The following is a 25,460-nucleotide window of genomic DNA, read 5'->3' on the forward strand; positions in this document are numbered from 1 at the left end:
ATTAATCCAAGTATATAAACGTAGGAAAAAGCCTTTCTAATCATCTTTAAGCTTTTCTAATGGACAGAGTTTGCTAAAAATTACTTTGGTCGATTTAATGTTAGACAAGATTGCGCGCGTGGAATAAGATATCCTGGATTTATTGCAGAGTGTGCTCATTTTATTTTAGTAACAAGATGTTGGAGAGAAGAAATGAAAGTCAAGAGAAGCGATATGTTACGTGATAATATCAGAGCTCTTCGTACCTTGCAATCGCACTGTGCTGTCCATTTTTCCGAGCGCGTTGACGGACGAGCAAACGTATTCGCCGAAGTCTCGTTTCTCCAGGGATTTGACAGTGAGATTCATTTGCCAGGAGTAATCGTTCAGCGCGTATTCCGACATCGCGTATTTGTCACTAGGCAGCAGTTTCTCGCCTAAATAGGAAGCAAACGGATATTGCCACTTTTAATTGCGTGGTTCTGCTACTTGCAGCGAAAATTTCCACCTTGTCAAGGAATTTGATTTCTGTCATAAATTCAATCGAGAATACGAATATCGTATACTGATCGCGTAATTAATATGGTTCGATAAAAACCGTCCACATAAAATATAGTTAATGTAATGAACACTTCTCAACTTAACTAAAATTAAAAAAAACTTCAATTACGATTAATTGATTCATACTGTTTACTGCATCACCGTGTGTACTTGATTTATTAAGTCCAGATTACGTTTACCAACTGTTCGTTTCTGAACGTATGAATTTTTTGATACTGGACAACTGACCATATAAAATTATCGAAAGTAAACACAGAATCAATTAAAAAAACTGATTAAAAATGAAAATTAAAAAATGTATATCCGCAGTCAAGTCATTAAATCAGATTACGCAAATACATCGATAAAAAATAATCGTATCATAATTTTCAGTCACGGCAATATTGCTGACTTAAATTTTATTGACTTATATTGATCATATTTTTCAACATTGACGTATTGTAAATTGCGCCGACATAAAGTGGCGCTTCGATCATCATTCGCGAGACATCGTTAATCAGAAATTTCCACATACATCGGATTTCACTGGAGATTTATGCTTTTTTCGGAAGAATAGCGCGTTTACGAGCAATTCGCAAATTTACATATTTGATTAACGCGAACGGCTGACAGCGGAAATATCTTCTCGCGATGCGATAAAACTGTAGTACATTCGTGCTACAGGAAATGCAGATTTTCGAACTGCCACAATCCCAACTTGCAATCAATATTATTATGGTACATTGGAGTTAACGCTTTAGAAATTGATTGCACCGATTCTATGGTTAATCAAAGGTGCAAATCCATGTGACAGGGCGTGATGCAAATTACAGATTACTCGATTAGTATCGGTACAGGTTGTGAACAAAAAATTTTTCGATGTGTTTAACTGACGAAAAGTGTTAAATAAAGTGCTCATGCTTTAAGAGCTTCCTCGAAATAAGACTTTCACCTCAAATTAAAGGAATTTGCGAAAATTTAAAGGAATTTATGAAAACCCAAAATTGAATAACTGAACGCGAGGTACATTACATAAAGTACAATTCCAAGGTTTAATTCTGTCAAATGATGGAGCTGTCATTTCTCACCTGAAGGTTTGTACCAAGTATTCATGGCTTGTGGTGACGCTTCAACGTAACACTGCAACACGACGTCGCTGTCAACCGGCGCAGCCACCAATTGATTCCTCACCTTAATAACGGGTTGAACTGAAACAATCGAGCATTAAACGCAATTAGTTAATGACTAATTAACAATTCAGCAGCACGACAGCTGACACGTATCGATCGACGTCGAACAGAGCATTTGTCCAATCATCATTTTTCAGCCTCGAATAAATTCACGCGTCCACGTGACATCACTAAAGCGTTATTTAATTATAATAAAATGTAAAATAACGAAGCATATGTTTCTTCTTAGATTTTATATCTACTTGTTAATACGTTTTTTGTATTCTGTAAATTGTTTATACTTCTATACTTTTCTTAATGCAATAGTCGACTGCTTCACTATTGAACATCCAGATATGTAATATAACATGCGGAGAGGGCATTCGTTATTTATAGACAATGCAATGCAACTTGGCAGGGGATAAAAAAGATGGAATAAGGAATAGCGTAAAAAGCGTATTTGTAGTCCCAAAGGAGAGCGCGTGCTGCTCATTCAAGAATTAACTGGTTGCGCCGCACTTTGTGCCCGGACCGCCACCGTCGCGTCGGTTGGTGGGTTAATATTACATTTCGTAAGCAGCGAATTAATGTGAAACCCTTTGTGCTTAAATATTTACACGCCTCGCGACGACGTGGATAAATCGTCGAGCTCGCCGGTTAATTTTGTAGCAGCGCGCGGCCGGAAGTTCCGCGTGCGAGAAAAACGTTTCGCGCGAGCGGACTTCGGGGGTTGATAAAGTTTTCATTTGCGAATGCCGTTAGTCAAATTGCACGGTGATTTTTTAGCCTCCCGATATCCACGGCGCATGTTCGGAATGCACGTATTCCCGGTAATTCTATTGTCTCTCCGAGAAAAACATTGACACACTTTTTGCCAGGAAATGCTATTTTCCAATAATGAAAATTTGAGCTGTTTATCACCGAAATGAATGTTCTTTTCATGTTATATTGTCATATACTGTAGTATTTGCAGAGCATAATTTATAATAATATGTGAAAACAAGAAAAAAAGTATGAAAATTTCCTATTAATTATTTATGTTGTAATATCGACAAAGTTTCAAAACAATTTAACGCTATAATGTACTGGTATTATAAATACTAGTATATAAATCTAGCATATAAATATATATACTAGAAGATAATTTTTGTTGAAGACGTTCCATGTTAACGCTACGCTGGGCATACAGTGGTTTTCAGTAGAAAGTTTTTAAATGGAAAAAATTCTGCCGTAACATAGATATCGAAAAATATTTCAAAGTTCAACTAGAGCTCAGTTTCTATTTAAAGCCTACCAGGGGTATCTTTAACCGCAGCACTCTATATAAATCGGATGATAGTTTTACCGCCAATATTGAGGAAGCATTAATAATCGACACGTGGTTTTCACTCTGGTAATTAAAGTACGATATATTGAAAGAGCGCTTAATATGATCGATATAAAAATAACATTGCTTTATAATTATGCCAATTACACACGGATTTGCACAGTAAAATAAATTCATCACAAAGAGATATCGAATTATATTCCAGATTATTAAATTAAAAGCTTTCATGTTACTATGATATCTAAAATGTCCATTTACGGACATTAAGGAAATATATTGAAGCAACTTCTGAACTAAATTCAAACACGTATTGCCGATAGCATTCTAACCATTATGCACCCTGTTTAATTAAATAATTAATTAGCGCGCTCATCTATATCCGTCCACCCTGTCACACGTAAACTTGCGAGAGGCGGTTACAGGTAAGTAATTATGCGGTAGCTCACAGAAGTGGGTCCAGACAACCTTTCAATGGTGACAATATTTTCCAATTTAACGTGTGAATTAAGAAATTAATAAAACGACTTTCGCACAACATCGCAATTTTCATAAAATATTCTCAGATTCACTTAAGACTTTAGTCTTCCAATCTCTCCCCAAAATTCACCGATTCACGGCGTTACAACCAGTATCTGGTAATTTCGTGAACGTGGGGTGATCAGGGCGATATCCAGGCGCTGCCCTGCTAATGTATACCCCCCGACAACCACGAGGCAACGTCTAATTAACGGTTGCATCGCGGCAGGATACCTACAGTGAACATCGACGGAGTAACGCTTGCTGACGCTCGGCGGCACGGTGTTGCTGGCTATGCAGAGATACGTGCCCATCTCTTGCCTCTGCACCCCTGTCAATTCCAGCGTCTCGCCGACGAAGCTTTTTATAGCTGCAAATCAAGAAGAAGATTCAATTATCATTATCATTGCGCTAATTATCATTATCATTGCGTTACAAGATAACATCACAAAACAAGTCAACATCGTTTTATAGAATAAGAACTATGCCACTTTCTCTATTTCTTTTAGGTAAAGACTTCGAACTTCCTACTGTCTCGAGGAGTTACATACGTCATAAAAAGATCTCGTTTCGTTCTGCAATATCTGTAACTACATCAGTAACTAAAGAGCACATCATTAACTTTTGCGCGTTCAGTACATTTCGAGAGGTTTCCACTTTCCATTATCCAAACGGATGCAATCAATACAAAGGAGAGTCGTCCGACCCCCGCGGGATGCACTCGGCCAGGGCAGTCGTTACCCCAATGACCGTCGAATTTCAAGCATCGTTACCGGGAGACGCGTCATAAAAATTTACGGTACATCCGGTTCCGTCCGCAATCCGGAAAACGTTCGTCTGCCATTTAATCGGCGCCGGAGGGAGGAGTCGCGTCATCGTCATGGACAGATCCGCGAAGTGACGAGATCGCGCGATTGTCAACGAATGGATGGTCCCGTTCTCTTATGCATTTCATCTCTTGAGCGCGATATGCAGGGGAGTGAGCGGCACAATGGGGGTAACTTTACGATCCCTTACTCGCGCGTTATCGTTCGTTATCCTTCGTCCTTCCCGAACCCGTCGTTCCACCGGGCGATCGCGAAGTCTCTCGCGCGTTTAACGAGTGCCATCCCGGGTGTCCTCCAGGTGTCTATTTTTACGACGCTTCGGAGATCAGAGTGACACGAGCGAGCGGACGATCCGACGATAGGGGTGGCAGGGGAGTCGGGGAGAGTACGATGGCAGCCGGAGAACGGAAACGGCACGAAGCGACGATTACGATCGGAGAATTCCTTCTTTTACGTCTACCCCCGTCCCTTCCTCGTCGTTACTCGCAGTTTTCCCGTCTCCTTTTCTTTTTTTTTCCTCGCGCGAAAGCTTCTTGGCTGATCTTCCCGGTGAGAATGACGTTAAGAGGACAGGTCGTCGGGGATTCGGGGATCCTTCCAGCAGGATCGTTGCTTGTACAGGGAATGTACTCCGCGCAGCGGATCCCCGGATTACCGGAGTGACGTGGGCGGATTGCTTGTAAGAGTGGTCAATAAGTGCACTTTAACACGCGAAGGACGACAAACGGATACTGTCCGTCCTCCTCCTCGACGTCCTCGTTCTCCTCGCGTCGTCGTCATCGTCGTCGTCGTCGCGGCGCAAAGGTCGTTAACCCTTGTAAACTTTAATCCTACGGGAGGGATTAATCGTGGGGACGCGAGTTCGCTGGAAGTTTATGGGCCAGAACGATTCTTCTGCCTTGATCCGTAACACGCTAAATAAATCTTCGCGAGATACCTCCATCAACGTGACGGTCCCGTGGCGTTTTGCCTCGCCTCGGCGGAAGGGGTATGCGAAATACGCAACGCGACGTCGCGACGATAACGAGGAGGGTGGCACGAGAGGGTGCCCGGGCGCGGTGTATATATTTATCGATTTATTTATTTCACGATTTAACTTCAAGCAGAGCGCCGTAATTTATGGTTTTAGACGTGTTACCCGGTGTGCATTGCTGGGCTAAAGGAGGGAGAGGGGGGAGGACCGAGATTATATATTTGCCGCGGGGCGTAAATTACCATTCGTGCTGTAATTAATTACCGGCGTGCCCGGTAAGCGCGAGAGACGATCGATTATTCCGCGCTGATGCGCTCCGACATTTTATCGCTCTGACACTTTTCCAGCCGCGTCGGCACGATCGTCTTAATTAAGGGATCGACGGAATCATCATTGCCGTGACTCGAGCCGCCTACTCTTTTATGTGTATGCTGATTATTCTCGAGCGTAATTCCGCCTAACGGCGTGAAAAGAGTGGCTACCATTAGTGATGTTGTCAATAATGCTCATCTCACGCAACTCGCGCATCATAAAGGCAATTTTAATTTTTACGTAAAAAAAACGTTCATTTTTAGTCATAATATCATGTATCAGTTTCGTGCTTCATATACAATTCTGATTATTTTAATGGCCGCATATACGCAAAGGGACAAAAGGAAATAATTAAATAAATTTGATGAATTTTTATTTAAAACGAAATTTCAGTTTCCTGTCACAATATTGCGAAAACAGTTTTGAAGCGGAATTGTAATTCCATACGATGTATTGTATTGACATTAAATAAAACTGAAAAAATGTAAATGACATTTAGCGGCGTATTCCTGTCTGATTTCTTCACGTTAAATAAATGATCCTCGTATTCGCCGGCTGCAATAAATCACAGCGACCAGGGATGCAATTCAATAATAAAGCAAGGATGACCAACAGCGAACTAGACTCCTGTCGACGTGTGCACGCGTCTTAACTGCGACCCTGTTTCTGCAACACGTCTGCTTCACGGTTGGAGTTTGTTCAACGTATATGATACATCAGACCAGATGTCAACGCGCTTTGAACGTGCAAACCCGAAACTGAGTCCTGTCGAACTCTAAAGCAACTCTAAACTCTGACCAATTCTTATCTTCCACTTCAAATCTTCCAGTTGTTACGTCCAAGACGGTTGGACACTCACGAAGAGGGATATCTATTTCGTTATATTCGTTAAATTTTATATAACAATGATGAATATAGTAAAAGTTACGTCTGAAATGGAAGTGAATTTATAAGAACGAACGATAATTTGAAACTGAATTCAGAGGAGGCGCATGGATCCGTCAGTGGGACGAGAGGGTCGTAATTTTCAAAAAGGGAAGAGAAAACACGGCACAAACGTGTTGTGTCACTGACAAGCACGTGAACGGAATTTAATATTTATTGACTAAAGATCCTTATATGGCAGAAGCGATGTGCTGGTATTATTTTATCAATTTATAATTTAAAAGGTAAAATGGTTTCCGTGTTTAGAAAGTCCTCCCGTGAATAGAGAGAGAGCATATCGCTGCACGATAAGTTTCCAGATAGATGTCAGTGGTTTTCGAGCGGTGTAAAATGTCATTAAACCCTAACTTGCTATTTTAATTCGAATCGCTGAAGTTATTATACTATATTATATATATTATATATATATATATATATATACAGGGTGTCCCGGGTTTTAACCGACAAACTGCGGGAGCATATTCTACTAGTGGAAATAAGAAAAAATTCTTATATCGAGTTTGCTTAGAAATGCTTTATTACAAAGTTATAAACCAATATTGAAAAGAAATATGAGATAAGTAACAACGGATTTTTTCACAAAAATAAAAATTCTGTACGCAATGATTTAGTGACGCATTTCAAAATGTTGTCCTTGCACATCGATACAAGCTAGACATCGACGTAGTACAGAATTTGTTACAGTACGACATTTCTGAAAATTTTGTTGCATCTCAGTAACTGAATTAGTAATTCGTTGCTTTAAATCTTCAAGCGAGATTACTTCTGTACTGTAAACTTTATTTTTTGAAGTTCCCCATAAATAAAAATCAAGAGGCGTTAAATCGGGCGATCTTGGAGGCCAGAAAACCGGTCCTCCTCGACCAATCCACCTATGAGCATAATGTTCATCTAACCAGTTTCTAACTTGTCTAGCATAGTGCGATGGACAACCGTCTAACTGTATCCAGCTGTTTTGGCGAAGATTTAAGATTCTTTCCGAGCGTCGTCGGTGTCTTAGAGCTGAACGAACATCATCATATTCATTCATAGGTCGAAATGAACCCAAATTACGTAATTGCAAATGGGTATTACTAAACACAGAACTATCTGGTACTCTCCTGTTAGGAAATCTACGTTGATACTCTCGTACGGCAGCTCGTGCATTTCCGTCACAGAATCCGGTAAACGAAATGAATATCAGTGTATTCCTCATTTGAAAACACTTTTGGCATTCTGATAGTAATTGCTAGTTCACACGACGATTGAAATCTAACAGCTACTGTTGTGAAAGTAACAATCATACTGAATCGTTTCAACATAGTGAACATGAATACATGTGAATACACGTAACATAAACATCTTCGACCTTCCAAATTCTACACTATGTTCCGTTGTTACTTATCTCATATTCCTTTTCAATATTGGTTTATAACTTTGTAATAAAGCATTTCTAAGCAAACTCGATATAAGAATTTTTTCTTATTTCCACTAGTAGAATATGCTCCCGCAGTTTGTCGGTTAAAACCCGGGACACCCTGTATATTCGTGGCCGAGCGGAAATCGACAAGAGAATTCCTCAAAGCAGCCAAAACGTGATAAGAATGGGGGGAACTTGTAAATTAATAATTGTAAAACTTTATACTCATCACTTTCAATCACTTTCTATTTTGAACGTGCCAACGTGGACGGAACTGTTCTCATGATTCTATATGAGTTGGACGAATTTATTTATTTCTGTTTAAAGCGGACGCTCGACGAGACGGCTGAAATTCCGACAACTATTTTAATGTGACTCTGATGGAAGTTAAACACGTTGGTGTAATAATAACCCCGTGCATTGATTAGCGCGATGAAGAACTTAATTAACGCGTAATCGCGGAGTTTGTTGCTGCTTTGTATGCAGTATCACTAAACATGCAATTAATTAGGATCCGTTGGTCCGACTGATAAACTGTTATATCAAATTCCGTTTGATTAAATCGTAAATGAAAATTTGAGTCTACCATCCTGTTCTTGTATCTCGGTGCATCGCTGCACGCGCGTGCACGTATGCATGCACGCACGTGCGCGTATTATTATTATTATTATTTTACCGAAACCAATTAGTATCGAAATCGAGAATATAGAATTACTGGCGAATAATTAAAAAGAAACTAATTAGCTAAACAATATTCGGGTTACGATGAGAAACTAGCACAAAGAAGTGCAAAGAAAGTGCAAGAAATCAACATTGATAGCTCGGTACTATTTGATAATGTAATATACAACCGTAAACTTAATTTAATTGACTTCATACAATTTGATACATTGCGCACAACGTGATACGTTACAAAAGAATTTCCGAAACGTTTGAAACTTGGAACGATGCAGGAACGTCGATTCGATACCAAAATTCGCCACATAATTTGCAAGGAAGTACGCTGCCTTTGGAATATCGAATGTACTAATAAATCCGGTTTACATTGCGCCCACTCCGTAATCTCCGTGTATCGCAAAGAGGCAATTTGCACTGTTTGACTCGGATGAATCTGTTATTATTCCGGCGAAACGTACAGTCATCTTGCTAGATGCATCTGCGAAACATGCGGTTTCAAAGGAATCTCGGATAACTCGATTTTATGAGTATGCCGAGCTCTGCGAGTAACGCGATTCAAAGCGTATTCTAAAATATCAGCAATAAATGAATATAGGTTCATCAGAGCATGGGTCGCACAGTGGTGTTGCATTTTGAGTTCGATGGAATCCAGTTGTGATTCGTTAATGTGTCTATTGCCTGCATCTATAGTGATAAATGGTAATTATCGTTTAGGGTGATACAATTAAGCGTTGGTGGCTTTGAATGCAGTTTAATTCTAAACAGATTGAATGCAATTTGACCGTAGCGTTACCATTAAACTCGCGATACAATAAAGAATGATTCACACGATTCATGATACTCGATTAATCAAAATTCGATCTGAAACAAGCTTAGATTTTATAATTAAACAGCGTATTTCTTAGTTGCTTATATTATTTAATTCAAATCATCCCGAATAGACAGAAGATTGCTACAAGATTTGGGGATACATTGCTTACATTGCTTTTGTATTTCGTCTCTGAGAATGATGTTACGTCCATCCTCTCGTTTCCAAGTGACAGTAGGCTTCGGCGAGCCGGTGGCGACGCATCGCAATCTTATATTGCCTCCTTCATGGGTGACCATACCATCTGCGGACTCGTCGTCCATTATGTCGGGTGGTATCACCACTTGCATGTATCCCATCTGGAACCAAGAAATACGAGCCCCTTGTGAGTCGCCCAAGATTACGTGTACTTTATGATTGAAATTTTATCAACTTTCTCGAAATCTTTTATGTATATTATGTTATGCATGCATGCGTGTGCGGGTACCAAAGAGTTTAAGGTGGAAATTCTTTTTTCGAGATAAATCGAGATAAGGCAAAGAAACCACACTAAGGCGACTCGACGAAGACGAGGCACCAACTACTCATTGTAGAAAAAGCGCATTGTTTTATGGCCCTGAGCACGTACACGATGAGGATATCCTTGCGTACGATATAATGTGTGAGAGCACAGAATTTACTAGACGTGGAGAACGGCGCACGTATCCTATTCAATTCAATGGGACCAACATGCGACGAAATATATATGGTTTACGAGGAAATAAGATAAACGCCAGTTTAAATTTGCTCTGAATCCTTTTAACACACATACTCGCATCTCCGAGCGTTTTATTTGTTTCATTTAATACTGGCGCTTTATTCGCCATCGCGCGCGCTCATCAGGATAAGTTCGTGTCACGTTTATCACGACGGTATTTTAATATTGCAGCGAAATGTTATATAAATTCTGCAGTTAATATTGTTAGTAATAACAATAATATAGTTCAAATGGAGCGATGGTAAAATTTGCATATTTTACTTCGTGTAAATGTGTAGATAAAGAGAGAATAAAATTCCCTCTGATGGGGGATTGACGAAATCCAAGTTTCAGTCGCGTTTAATTTGAACAAAAATGTATTATTTTAAAATATTTTATTTCTGTATATACCTTCAGTCGAGAAATAATGACGTTAAAAGCAGATATTTCGATCGTAAATGTTTCGATATTTCGATAGAAATATTATTTTTCATTGGCGGGTTATGTACATTGTCTAAATAAAGATATAATAAAAGCAAATTTAATTAATTACAGAATTGTTAATTTACAATTATGAGAATTAAAACATTTTTCAATGTTAAAATTCGCAATGATTTTTGAGATTATACCTATTTAGACAGGAAAGAATATGCATCCAATAATTACACAAAAGGCAATCAATTTAGTCGCGAAATTAAATGGAACATCATACAATAATCACATAATGCTACATTCTCAAAATGTTAATAAATATCACATTCAACATTAATTTCGTTATCGCCAAGTTGAAAATCATTGCACAAGATATCAGTCGACTTAAACCCTGCTAGAGCATGTCTGGCGGTGCAAGCTGCCGTGTAAAAAGGGCGCCGTTTACAGTCCTGGGCACGTATCGTTGGGGCAAGGGCGACGGTCGCAGGTTAACATGTGTGTAGGTGAAATTTACTGGTCTTGGTGCGGCGCACATGTCCCACGGAATTCAATGCGACCGGCAGAGCGGGAAACCTTCCGATGCAATATACGGCCTTGCCGCGAGATAAAGGGCCCGAAGTGCTCGTCCTGGCGAAGCGAGATGGACGATAGGGGTGGGTGCAATAACGCATGTGTTGCGTGTGTGTATAAGAAAAGAAAAGACGCTAGAGAAGATGGAAGACAGACGGAGAGAGATCTATAGGATTAGAACTCCTGAGAGCAATCGAACATTCTGCAAGGGGACACAATTGATCACTTAAAGTAATTTAATGTAAATTTAACTTGATACATACGTCACACATGCATCATACATTATTATACATCGAATATGTATTAGGTTATACATTACAAATGTCAAGCGTCTTTGATCGATAACCGATTCAATTAGAATTGCAATCAACTTGTCTAAAAATTGATACCCTCATTTATTTTTAATTAATTATTAGTTAGTTATTAATGATACCAACGTGTTTCATAGTAGTTTAATCTATTTTCATGTTTTCTTTTTTAATCGTCAAAACTCTTCCTTGAAAACACATCCTTTTCTTATTGCATCTTCTCGCAAGTGCTACTTTGTCAGAGAATGCCAGATGATTTACCCAAACCTGCGTCCCGAATAAAAACCGCGACGCAAGTACGAGCGATAAATAATATCGCGTCGGTCGGCCGCGAGACGCTCGACTTGGGATTTAAGGCGCGCGACAGGATAACTCGAGCGGACCGAGATCTTCAGTGTCCTCGAGGTATCCTGGAAGCTGTAGGAACATGCGCACCTGCCGCACCAACATCGGCAATAATTTTCCACGCGTTTTCCCGAACGTCTCTTCCTGAAATCTGCATAATTAATGTCGCGCCGCGACTTTGTTTGTTCCTTGATGTCTTTACTGCTGAAAGAATCATATGATTTTATCCTATGATTTTGTCCTTACTTGAATATTGCAGTACGTTTATCATCGAAATGGTTTGCAGGCTGCGGAGAATGTTGATAAGATTGGCGGAATAATATAGGTATCGTGGATGAATGTTATTCCGAAATAATACATGCACCGTTTATCTCCCTTTTCACTCCATATTCTTGCGTGAAACATGTATATATTTATGGTATATTTAAAATGCACCCGGCGTTTTTGAAAACTTGATATTTACGATAATACGCTTGCCATGGCTGGTCTCGTTCGAGGAGAGTTTTTAAAATCAATGCGTGAAAAAACTTATGCAAAACAAGATCTATAGGAGACTCCCATAAGAACAGCAGTTCGCAGTACGATTTTAACGACGATTTTTTTTTACTCGAAACAGAATAAAATAATCCCCACTTTTTGTGCGTCGACTCTGAAGTGCTGCAGCTGCAGCTGCAGCTGCAGCGGTAGGCCGATATTACAATCGATATTACACCGCGAAATAATAGTCGGGGGTGAAGAAAAAGCGCGCGTTAAAAAGTTATGGCCGAGCTCGCGTATGGAATTTTAAAAATTCGGCCGCGTACGGATCCGGCGAAATTGCGCGAAACCTCTATCTTTTTAATCGAATTACGTCGCGCGACGCGACGCCGCGCTCTGTCGATGAAAATCGATAGAGCGCCGCGTGTAACGACCGGCGTTCCGCGCGATTCCAGTGCGGAAATGCCGATGAAAAATAAAGCGTCGGATGGAAGGTAAATGGAAATTAATTTAACAGAGATACGTTGTTATTGCGGATACACGTCGCAGCGCAGTGCAGCGCAGCGGATAATACCGTTTGAAGTTGCGCGTTTTGCGGTGTTTCAAAAAATGCGGGTGCCCGTGTCATTAAAACAAAAAATAAATGGCAGAGGAGAAAAGAATTATGTACACGTGTAAATACGCACGAGATATCGCGCAATTAAAAAATGTGAGCAGCATCGTCCATGATGCTGTTTAATTACACTGAAATTCAACGTTATATCGCATAACACGTTTACAGTGTGTTTGTTAATTTTTGATAAACGAATTGCCGAGATTATCCTCTTCATTAAGTGCTCACCTGACTGCGCATCGGGTCGGTATTGACTTGGCACATGTAGGTACCAGAATCGTTCTTCTGGACATTCGACACGTGCAGCTTCCACGTGTTATGTCCGTTGTGCGTGACAGATAGCCGGTTATTGTGCGCCACCATGTGCGTGTGTATCGCCAGGATCGCTCGGGAATCCGACTTTATCCAGGCTACCTGGAACACCCGAGAGGAGGAGTGGATGTTATTTCTCGGGATAATACGAGGAAATTGCGGCTAACCAGAGACATTCCCCCTCTGCTAATCGAAATATAAATTGCTCCATGAAAACTTGGAAAGGAGAACGTATCCGGTCGTACATTAGCTCTCGCGACTTGTTACTTGCGTGGAATTAAATTTGTATTAGACGTGTTCTTGTAACGTATACGGTAAACAATGACTGTGAAGAGACGCGGAACAATTTCCTGCTTTAAGAAATCTGACAGAAATAGACAATATCTTTCTTGAGGTAAATCTGATATCCAAGATAATAAAACCGAAATTCTCGCCGCGCCGATATTTATAGTAGTCGCGAACGGATGTAGCCAGACCGGGGAACATCAGCTTACGCGAGAAAAATCAAGCATAACTCGGAAAGGTATAAATTTAGATTGTGCCGCGTTAACATAGTTTTACCATTGTGGTAAAAATACACGTAACCTCGACGGAAAAAAGTTGCGCCTTATTTATTATATATTATATGCTTCGGCATTGAAACGAGACGCGTTGCCATGTTTTTTGATATTCATGAATCTCAATGTAAGTTTCACAGCAATCTCTTCAATATTTAACGTGCTACGTGCAACGAGTAATTCTTTTTTTTAACATTTCTTACGATCAGACACGAGAGAGAATGGCTTGAGAAAGGAAATTGTACCTTGTACGATTGTAGATGATTAACGACGCAGGTGAAGAAAACGTCACGACCTTGGATCACCGTGTGATTTTCCAAAGGAGCTAAGAACTCGGGCAAGACTTCCGGAGTGATTTGGCCTGAAACATCACAATAATGTGACACGTAATTTTTTCATCTTTCCGATGCAATACAATTGTCCGAGTGAGTCGGACATCGTGTGAGAATGATAAATACCAAACAAAAAGTCATTTTTAATGCATTACGCAAAATAGAAGTTAAATCTCCCATAAACATAAAAATAAAAATAAAGCAAAAGACAAGAGCTGCGTGTTTAGAGACAGTAAATAACGAAATATATGAGAAAAAGTTTATTGCATTTGTGCGATAAATCTACGAGAGAGATTCAATCCTTCGTGTTGAGCACACGATAAACGACAAACGAAACAGCGCACTTTGCGTTACGCGGCGCGTTCCGCTCTTTTCAATTTCGCCGGATATTACGACGCGGCCGATCGCATCTCGCGCATGTCGCGCGCTTCGAAAAACGCGTGATGCATCGCGGAAAAAAGAGGGATGGAAAGTAAGGGAGGAACGAATGCGGCCCGGCGTATTCTCTGACGAGTAATGTCTCGTCGAATGCACCGCTGCGATCCGCATGCACCGTCGAGACGCATGCATGAACGAGCAGCACACTGTCGATTAGATATTCGAGGCGGAGGTCGAGGTTGGATAACCTTCCTCGTCCCCCGGGTTTTCTCCGCAACCATCCAGCATGCGCTCCTCTTGCTTGTCCGCACCCTCTCGGCGCCTCTTCCGGCGACCTGGAGGAGCGGAGAACCGCCCATATTCTCGTATCGAATTCTTGTATGCGTTCATGCAAGAAGGGCGATAAATGGAGAAATTCTTGAATCTCGCAGTCGTAATCCGGGCGCCGGGTCCCGGGTCCCGGGTCGGTTTTACGACTACCCTCTCGTCGGCCGATCGCGCCCTCGCCATGCGCCCCTTCTAGATCCCCCGATCTTTTCCCTCCGTGCTTCTGCAGACTCTCGTTCCGCTCCCTTTCCCACTCGACCCTTCCCGGGAGCTTTTTATTAACTGCTTAAATTTAATTTTCGCTTCGACGGGAGAAAGCTGTGGGAGTCGCCGGGAAAACGTCGCAGGCTCATCAGAAATAATAATCCGGCGAGGAAACGATCGCGTGCGCCAGATAAAATAGGAAAATTTATACATTTTAATGTGATTTGTCATTTCCGTCTCTTGTGCTGCCATTCTGCGTTTAAACAGGAAACCAGCTACGTTTATTTTTGTCTATTGCTCCTGTTTATAATTTCTAATTAACTTGCTTCTCATTTCCCCTGTAACATGTTCCTTTATATTTTTATTCCAAGACATTCGATAATAGAAATTCTCATTAAGAGAAGGCAATAAATTTTTCAAAAGAATCGAAATCTTAGAACGTTCGAGTGTTCACAGTCTCCGAACAATTGAATGTGCCTATTCTATTTTCCTTTCGTTCCTTTCAACAGCGTTTTCTCTCTTTTCTTTTTAATAAAAGGATTCCCTAACTATAAGTGCGCTTAATTTTTCATAAAATTTTGCGGGGAATGTAGACGGAGCCTGTTTGCGTACATTTGCGTGGACGCGTGAGTACAGGACGGAGAAATAATGAGACGGGACAGAGAGCGCGAGTGTAGTATGCTGCGCTTTTATTGCGTCGGAATTTCATTTCGGGTGTAATTGTAATCAGTGAGGCGTAATTCTAGCAATTTGTCGCAGGGATATCTAATTAATTAGGTGCTTTCGCGGCCGGATAGCACCGGCGCTACGAAGCGCGTGCGTTAGAGCGCGCGGTCCGGCCGTCTCCTTATTAATTACGCCGCGCGCAGGATGGAATTTTTCATCGAAATTATCACGCACCATCCGCCCAGGAAATTAAGATCGCCGTGATGCTCGCGGCTGCGCTACGCCGGAACCAACTCCGGTTTTTCTTCTCGTTTTACGTCGTTCCGTTTACGCCGTGAGGCGGCGTGAGGTAGAATCGCATCGCGAGTCGTTTTGTGAAAAAAAAACTTGTCCCCCGATTCGATATTGCGCGCGCGACTCTGCCAGCGGTTGCACCAGGAGTTCATCGAACCGGTCGACATTTATTTGATGCAAAAATGCGAAAATATTAATGATCAATAATATACGAGTCACCGGAAACGCATACAATGTATTCGTTTTTTCTTTCCTTGAATTAAGTATTTTTATATCACGGAGCACCGGAAGATGGGGATAAAGAAAAGTTCATAAATCCGTTTCCGTGGGTCTGACGGGCAATGGTCCAAGCCGGTGAAGTCGCCAGGCGCTTTTGTCATGCAATAAGCGCTCGCAACAAGCACTAATAAAACAATTATGCTGAATCTGAAGGCAATCTTTCCCTTTTTCCTCTTTTTGACGCGTGGCATTAAAGGCGATTATAAAAGTCACCGAGGACGTCGTTTTTCCTCTAATTTAAGGGACGGCTCGGGATCCTCGAGAGCCGTTGGACGGCTCCGACGATAGACTCGGGATGAGCAGTATCCGGTGATACCCATTTTATCCCGGGAAAACGACGGTAAGCCACCCACACAATGGCAGCCGCGGAGAGCCGTCCGCCGATTCAAAGAGTTTGGATTTCGTTGGCCTCTCTCCTCCGCAGCCCGGAAAGAAATCCTATAGCGTCGAAATCGCGAATTTAAAATGTGCACCCCGCACGATAGTGCCTCGTTTTCGCCAGATAGCGGAACGTTCTTCTGTCCGAGACGATCGTCAGTGCTGGAAATTCGCGCAATAGAAACAGAATCCACCTATTGCTTGTATCACAGGTGTAAGGGTCACTCTGTAGTGTAATAGATGCGTGCAATCTATCCGATGTCGAATCTTGGAATACGTGAAAAATGATAGCTAGAAAGATTATATTTTAAATGTCTGATCGTTTTTCTTTTTAAAAACTAATTATATTATTTAGTCGAAATTGAATTTTGACGCAATTTTCGATGATTAACCGAACAATGTCTCGCAACTCCGGGCAAACGAGTAATCAAGGCTGAGGGAAGAGCACTTTTGAAGGTCCCGTTCCACGTGAAATTCAGCGCACGAGCAGCAAGAAACGCAACACGCTCGAATGCGTATGCTAATAGGCAGACGGGCAAAAGCGACAATTAGCGTGGCTTGCGACAATGAATCGATGTCATCAAAGAAACATTTGCGCGGCAGTAGTGGAATTATTATAACACGCGCCGGCAAGAATATTTTTAATTCGGGAATTGATGAAAATGACAATAAAACATAAAATGGGATCTCGAAACTAATTAGAGAGCAAAGTTCTTTCACCGCGCGGTTAAATTCTCCATAATCCGAGTATTATATCGATGCTCGAATATTGAAACAACCCTAATTCTTCTTAATTTGATTTCGAGTGTCAAAGAGTGACTGGCAGTGAATCTAGGACGCTCCGTGTATAATGTAATTCAACAAAAGTCTCTGTTTTAATTAAAAAGAGAAGGGGTCGGATGGTTGGACCGGAAGGACAATCCGGAATAGCCGGGGAGAGCGACTGTTCGAGGTGTGCGGGATGAGGGGAGGGCGGGAGACGGCGGAATTACTCCGTATTTCCGCGAGGATTAAACGTCCGGCCTTTTTGTTTTTGCTCAAGTGTTCCGGATTTTCAGATCGCGGCAGCTCGGGGAGCTAACTCGAAAAATTCCACGGATTCTTGCACGGCAGGAAGCGCGCTCGCCCGTGCACGCCTGCTCTACCTGGGAGAATTGCATAAGACAAAGTGCACGGGCGGGGCAGAGGGAAGTTACGTCACGTACCGCGCGCCGACGACGACGACGACGGAATCTTTTCGGCAAACACGGAACGCCGAAGGGATTACTCGAAAGAGTTTCGTTAAAAAGTTCCAGTAACGAAGGATTTACGACCGCGCGACGTAAGGGTGCCGTTTTTACGCCACGCTTGCAGGTGGAGGCAGTTGAGCAAAACGTAACAAAGCCCCATGTTTAAACGGAATGAGATTGCACGTGACCGTGTGTAAACTGGGGGACGCGATGTCACGCGTAGCGCCAAGTAATTTAAAATTCGAGCTGTAAACCACCCCTCGCGGGGAATCGCGCCTCTCACGCATATTTCGATACGTATCTGTGAGCGTTTCGAGTTTTGCTTGCGCCAACTGCCATTTTTGCAAACACTCGTAACTATGAATCGTCGTAGCTAGTAAAATGTATGTTTCGGATACACGTATGAAATATTCCAAATCGTACAAAACTCGTCATGTGGGACAACGCTGATCTAGGCAAAATAAATTAACATTCATATATTCGAGTGCCGAGATCAGTTTACATCGCGCAAACAATTCAGTAGTAAAAATCTGTCGGAAATTAATGAAGGGGGAGCCCGCGCTAGAGAGTTCTAGCACATTTTCCATATACCCGCATACGTGCCACACGCACGTGCGCACACAAATGGACTTAAGACCCGGGTACGTGTGTGAGCCAAGAGGATCCTCCACTCTGCGAAGAAACGAGGTAGAGCTCTCTCTTCGGGATACTTATCAGATCGAAGCACGCGCCTATTGATTTCGGCTTAAACGCGGAATCCGCCGGTAGATAGAAGTTAGAGAGAGCTGAGACGCGATCTGTTCCCGGTGATGCCACAAGTTTCCCTCGCATCGCGCGTTACAATACATCGTCGTGCCGCCGTGAAAAAGGGAACGTGCGTAATTGCGCAATTAGGAGCGAGCGATTACCGAACGCTCTCGATGGAAATACGTCGCGGTAGGAAGGAGAAAAAGAAATGAAAGCGCCTAATGCGGAGGGTGCTTCTGCGGTAAACGAGGGTGCAGACCGACTGCTCGATTCGAGCTCGAAAGCGCACCGCGCGATCGCCGTTGCGCGGAAAAAATAAAACGCGACGATACAAATAATCTTCTGAATCAAAAAATATCGGGTGTTGCAGATATTATATGCAGAAATATACGACATATTATGTACGATAAAAACTGGTGGAAAGTAATTCCAAGAATCATACGTAATTACATCATACTTGAAGCAGCGTTTCGAGCTTCGCGAAATTAAAATCACATTTTTCATGCATTTATATCCATTTATATATGCAAGGTGTCCTCTCGAGAGAGAACTCGCTTCGTTCATAACTGCTAGGCAGCAGCCCGTTTTTATTCCGATGCTCGGCCCGTCCCGTCGTCATTTTTAAGGAATCCGCTGCTCTAAAAATCGCTCGTTACCCCCACGTCGAATGGGGCTCGCCTTCGCATCTCTCTGTACACTTCCGCGATGCTTCCAGTCTCACTTCCGGGATAGGTTTAGCCAGTTCCTTTTTTCCACGCGCGCTCGGCAATCCCCCGTCCATCAGGATACATCGGCTGCCTGCGTTTCTTCGGTCTAAGAGAACAGACGGTGGCACAGGATCTCCGGTGAACGAACGGGAAAAATAAAGGAGACCCGTCAGTCGGTTGTGCACGCCTCTTGTGTACCGTGGGGATTGTCTCGTTAGCATAATCTGTCGGAGGCGCGGCAGCGACTCTCTCTCGGATGGCTTTCCCTTCGACCTACCTTTGTACTGCATTCTTTTCCTCCGTTTACGTCCACCCTCTCGTTGAATCGCCGTTATTTTTTCCGATACATCTCCGGGAAAATGCACGTGATACCGACGCGTTACACTTCGGTGTACTGAACACGGCAACCCCGTATTTCAATTCCCACACCGTATCGTTATAGCTTTACTACAAGACTATTATGTTACTCGAATGATTTTAATACTGGTTATAATGTATGAATGTTCTTTCCGGAATTCTCTTCAGTTTCAATTTAATCAAAGATTTATCGGGAAATGTGGAGTTTCCTCCTCGGAAATTCCTCGAAGCGAGGATTTTTTGACGAAAACTGTTAAATATGGCGTTTTAATTATTAATATTTACTCTTCCATATCTCGTTAGTACTATGAATGCATTTTTTCCTATTTGATGTGAATTTATATGAGCGAGATGTGAAATACGTAATTAACGTATTCTTTAGTTTATTCATTGTATTCATTACGATATTTCAATTATTCTACAAGAATTCGTTCGTTTCAGTCAGGAATATTTGTTGCAATCTCATTCCGCATTCGCATATCCGCCAATATATGGTTGCCGAATTATTTTTTACCTGCCTCGATAAATTCTACTTCACTCCACGCTTCTCCATTAGAGACATCCATTAACTGTTTTACGTCCCTTCGGCGTTAATTTCACACAAATGTTTTTCATTTCGTATCTTCCATCTCGTACGCATCGTGCATCGTATATCCTGCATTATTCCGCCGTAAAATTCGCTGTCGCGATACCGCGAGCAATCTTACATACAATTTCGCGGTCTCGCAAAAAAGATCCCGAGATGGAGAGCCAGCTAACTTCGTCATTCTCGTCGCGAAAGAGACTCGGCGAGAGATTCGCGACGTCGTCGAGGCGACGAAAAGAGTAAACTTCTCGCGTTACGACGGCGGGGAAACCCATTTGCTTAAATGTATTCGGACACTGGTTTATTTGGCCACGCGTTCGCCAGCCTTTGGCGGCCATCTCCGACGTTTCTTCGTCCTGAATGCCAAATGAATTCCCCGTGTACCGCCTTCGGGCGTCGCGAAGATGCAAGTTCCATCGCGGCGTCGTGCCGCCAGCAGCACCCCGGAAGGAAGAAAACTTTTCCGTTGCCTATACTATAGTATACCGCCACGATCGTGCGATGCACCCGTCCAACGCTGCGCTCTGCGCTTCGTTTAAAGTCGTAAAAGCGATATAAAGCCTCCTCCTCTCGAGTGGCTAACTTCCTCATCTCGCTTTTTTATGCTCGCAGGCGTGCATCCCGATTATTGACTATCGGGTGAACTTGAGGAACATGTGACGTGCCATTTAGAATCGCTTTTATATCCGTTGGATATGCAGACTGCCTCGCAGTTACTGCACATTTCTTTTAGTGCCTCTGTTTCACGACAAATGTGATAAACGCGCATCGAAAGTAGATTAATAAAATAATATCAATATCTATGTAAGTGATATGGATCGAAAACGTATGAAAATTGTAGTATTCGAAAGGACAGCTTCGAAAATACTTGACTTTATATACTTGACTAGTGTTTCAGTATGCGTTAATTCAAAATAAATGTAACGATTCTGTGCTCGTCTCACGTGAATATTTTCTATTATCTCTTCTTTTGCAAAATAGCATTAAGGCGCACCGATTCTCGCACATTGTTATGACGTTTACATGCATTTGGTTCAATTACTGCATAGCGGAACATGCGGATAATTACGAAGAAAAATATATATGTATGTGCGGAGTTCGCGAGAGGGGCGAAATACCTGTAGCATACTCGGCGCGTTTCGAACGGTTTCACCCATTAAAATCTTCCGGCAAGCATGTGAACGCGAATAATGCAGCTTCGTGACGTGAACGCAATGCAGTCTCCGCGAAGAAGCGCTCGAGCTTCGCGCACATGGATTTTTACAAGGTGTTCCAGGAGCCCCCGAAGCTTCATTTTAACGAGAAATCCTTTGATCAACATAGAATGCGTTTTTTTCTCAAAAAGAAAAAAAGAACGAGCGACGTCGAGAAAATGATTGTCGAATTGTAGGAGACCGAAGGAAGTGAATTTTTCGCGAGCGAAGCTTCTGAGCGGCAAATGAATAAGCTTGGCGCTATTTTAAATTCGGACAGTCTTTGCCTCCTCAGAATTTTCATTTCGAGATGTAAAATATTGAACGATCGGAAGCAAACGAAGTATAATGCAGTAAACTGAACAGTTTGATTAAAACTCGAGGGAGAATCGGAGACATCTTTGAAGTTCGTGACGAAGGTATCATAATGTTGCAGGCGATACAGCCGCCTGTATTAAGTTTGACAACACGATACGTCACTATCGCGCTACGCCGATACCGGCAAGGTATCAATTCTGCGACAGAATTTGAATGTATCCATTTGCATTAGTTCACAGCGGAGTTATAGCGGTATTCGCTGCAATTGTCATGACATTTTCAATTATTCTAGTGCCGGCCGATGTCGGACGGTCGCAGGCAAACTTCGTCCATATCGTACGGCGCCAGCTACGTCCGTTTTGCTTGACGGATTACACGGATTATACGCTTCCCGTGGAACCTGGACGACGTTCGACGTTGTGGAGACAAGACGCATAACGTGGGTAATATATTCTCGTAATATTCTCGTGTCTTAGTCCGTCGCAAAGTCCACGTATCAAAAAATCCGACGTCGTGTGGCTTCACTTTAGGCTTTTAATGATAACATCATGAGAGAATATATTACCTTTGCAAAATAAATAGAATACGTTTTCTACAAAAATCAGCTTCAATATTTTATATAAATTTGTGAAATGTATAGTATCAATATCCGCCATCTCTCGTAAATTATGTTTTTTTGAATATGCCGAAAAATTGGTAGCGCAGTAACGGATGGATTAAGGTTCGGTAATAAAAGCGCCGATGTTTATGAGTGTAATTTACCACGCTCTTGTTTCATGGGAATTACGGGAAATTCGAGATATTCAATAACAGGTAACATACGGTACTCCAATATACCAATGTATATGGATGTATCACTGATAAATCAAAAGTCGTGCGAAAACGAGATTTTCCACAAAATTTCAAGAAAAAGCGTTGAGTACGAACTTATCAGATATCAAAGAACAAAATTATAAAAATATTCAAAACTATGAATTATGAAAATATTGAAAAAGAATTTGGAGTTGATGTATAATAAATTTTATGCATATAGTAAATACATGTATAAAAATAATTCAGAATGAACTTTCAGCGCAATAGCCAATGTATTTTCAGCTGAATACTGATCGATTTTCATTCCTAGCTATACAGAGAATAAATTCCGATCGAAACAATATATTTTTCCTAGGAACAATATCTGACTTCGATGCAGCTTATTGCATTTCAACAGCTATATCCGTATTGAAGTCGATGCAGTAATCGACAATAACGTCGCGTGCTTTCCACACTCGCGAGATCCGCCACGAGGATCTGAAGGCGACCGTCGATATTGAAAATGGAAGCTGGCACTCTCTCTCGCGTGTCATCAGCGTCGTCGACCGCCGATGAAGATGAAGCGGAGACGCCATTCTCCTTCGCGCGACCCGAAAAGGACCCCATCGAATCCGAAAGTCGATATAAAAGATTTTTGCAAACTCAAGGAGCTCGTAAATCTTGCCGGGAGACGCGCGCGGTGAGAGTCGATCGCTGACGAGGATACGCGCGGCTGCAATTTTGTGAATGAGAAATCTCGAGAAAGACCTGGGTCCGGGCCGATTCGCATCGCGATCCGTTTTTATCTAGGAAAAGGGTTCTTATGGGTATAGAGCGATATTTGTCTTTATACAAGCGGAATATAACAGTGGACTGTGTAAAGGAAAGAAAAATATACGAAAGGATGTGAAAAAGCATGGAATATACAAATAGAAAACTGAAGAAATAAAGATGTTATTTTGCTTACTTTAAATACGTTCGCGCGTGAAAATTGTGCAGTGTAAATAACGAGAGGCTAGTAGAATTTTGCATGTTAAACTTGATACATGAAAAATTGAATATATCTCATTTCCTTGTTTGATAAATTTATGACGAAATAAACTGAGGTTCTCCAGCTAAAACGCAAATGTTCCGACGTATATCAGAAAAGTATAAAAAATATTATAAAATAATGTGCCAATTATATATTGGAATAAAAATAAAAATTGCCGTTGTACAATTAGAAAACAGGGAAGAATATAAAAAATGATAATTATATAAAAATGTTAATTTTCTTATAAGCTTTTTACTATTAAGGTTTGTGAAGAGAGAATAAAATTAGTCTCTTATTTCTGTACATAAATTTGAATGGCATATATGTGAATAAAAATTGTAGTGCTTTTTTCGGAAACTTTAACGAACTATTAACAGCACGTACCAAAATGAAGAGAGAAACACGCATTAGGATTGTATATTTTTATATATGCACATAAAAGGGTAAAAGCAGAGTTGCACAAATCACGCCATTAGGCGAGTGCATTAACGCCTCGTATTTGTAATTATTACGTTAACGCGTAATCGCGCTTACTACCGTGATGCTGTAGCATACGCCATGCATTTTCACAGAATATTCGTGCACGACGCGCCGTTAATTATCATTTCCGCAAATAAAAAGTACAAATAACTAAAAGTAAATTGCGAGCGAGATGACGTTCGCGCATCGCGCGCGAACTCACCGTCGATATTCCGCGCGCAGAAAAACGTCGTTCGCGCGTTATTTTCCCGTGTTGTGTCAAAAAAAATATTTTCCCTCGCCACGCGACGCGGAGCTTCACGAGCGAAGAACGAGAATGCGCTCCGCAAAAATCCCGTAAATTCCCACGATTCAAAGAAATACCGTAATACCATTCCGTGCGATTTTTCCCTCGGTCCTCGGAGGGCGAAACAAAGTATCGGAAGTGAAATAAAGAAAACGGCGGAGCAATAATAAGACCGCCGGTTAAAAATAAGAAGCACCGCCGAAATTAATTACACCTCCGTCTAATCCCCCTCAAGCGGCTCTCCCTTTTTAATTCCCGACGAACAAAAGAGCCAGCACTCTTTAATGCTCGCGCGGAGACCCCGTTCCGTATATACACTATTATATAATCAACTTAGGGAAGCTCAGTCGAAAGAAATGCCGCGATTCTGCTGTCGCTTTAGGAATCTGCAGCAACGGGATAGTGAGAAAGAAACGGTCAAAGGAATCGTTCAAGTTCAATTGGTAAAAGACAAGAGCACTCCGCATAAAGAAAGTACCGTTCCAACGCAAGCAACAACGGAATATTTTAAGTTCCTCCCTGAGGACGCAAACAATAAATATGACGCGTTGCGCATTTCAGGGTAACCATCGCCTGACGAATCCTCAGTGCTTTCCATCGGGACGAAAAGCCCGAGGCCCGGTTACTTATTGCGGCCACGGCTGCATCCGACTGTGCGCGCGGGATGAAGCGGGACGCGGGAGGATGGACGCGGCGTGCCCGAGTAAATCACGGTGGATTTAAGTGGATTCTACAAACTCCCTCGCGCCGGGACTACCCCCGACGATGTATCGTCCTCGTAGGGTCGTTGCGGCGCCGCACCACCGCAGCGCGGATATAACGGGGTAAGAGATTCAGAGCGAGCGGGAACGGCCGGCGCTCTCGCCGCGCGAGCGAGGTAACATCCGTTGCGTCTTACGGCCGCGGCTTACAGCGGAACTTCGTCGGTGCGGAGCAAAGCTCAAGCTCGGAGAGTGGCGGATTACTCGGTCGAAGGGCCTAAGGCCTGGCCGCATAAAAGGGCCTCAAGATAAATTATACGCGGCTTACGTAGCACGCGGCACTTCGGATC

The 25,460-nt window shown here is 42.1% G+C and overlaps 1 protein-coding gene across 2 annotated transcripts in view; it reads right to left on the reverse strand.

Annotated features, from left to right (window-relative positions):
- Positions 1 to 25,460, reverse strand: part of LOC105277046 (lachesin) — a 137,229-nt gene that overhangs the window by 6,458 nt on the left and 105,311 nt on the right. For both annotated transcript variants that reach the window (XM_011335183.3, XM_026968704.1), the window contains 6 exons: positions 14,069 to 14,184; positions 13,183 to 13,368; positions 9,646 to 9,832; positions 3,770 to 3,901; positions 1,608 to 1,727; positions 246 to 416 (listed from right to left, as the gene is read on the reverse strand). In XM_011335183.3, the coding sequence (XP_011333485.1) occupies positions 246 to 416; positions 1,608 to 1,727; positions 3,770 to 3,901; positions 9,646 to 9,832; positions 13,183 to 13,368; positions 14,069 to 14,184 (912 nt within the window). The remainder of the gene's footprint in view (positions 1 to 245; positions 417 to 1,607; positions 1,728 to 3,769; positions 3,902 to 9,645; positions 9,833 to 13,182; positions 13,369 to 14,068; positions 14,185 to 25,460) is intronic.

The sequence above is a fragment of the Ooceraea biroi genome, chromosome 3 (assembly GCF_003672135.1).
Source record: "Ooceraea biroi isolate clonal line C1 chromosome 3, Obir_v5.4, whole genome shotgun sequence".
In the NCBI taxonomy this organism is placed as follows: Eukaryota; Metazoa; Arthropoda; class Insecta; order Hymenoptera; family Formicidae; genus Ooceraea; species Ooceraea biroi.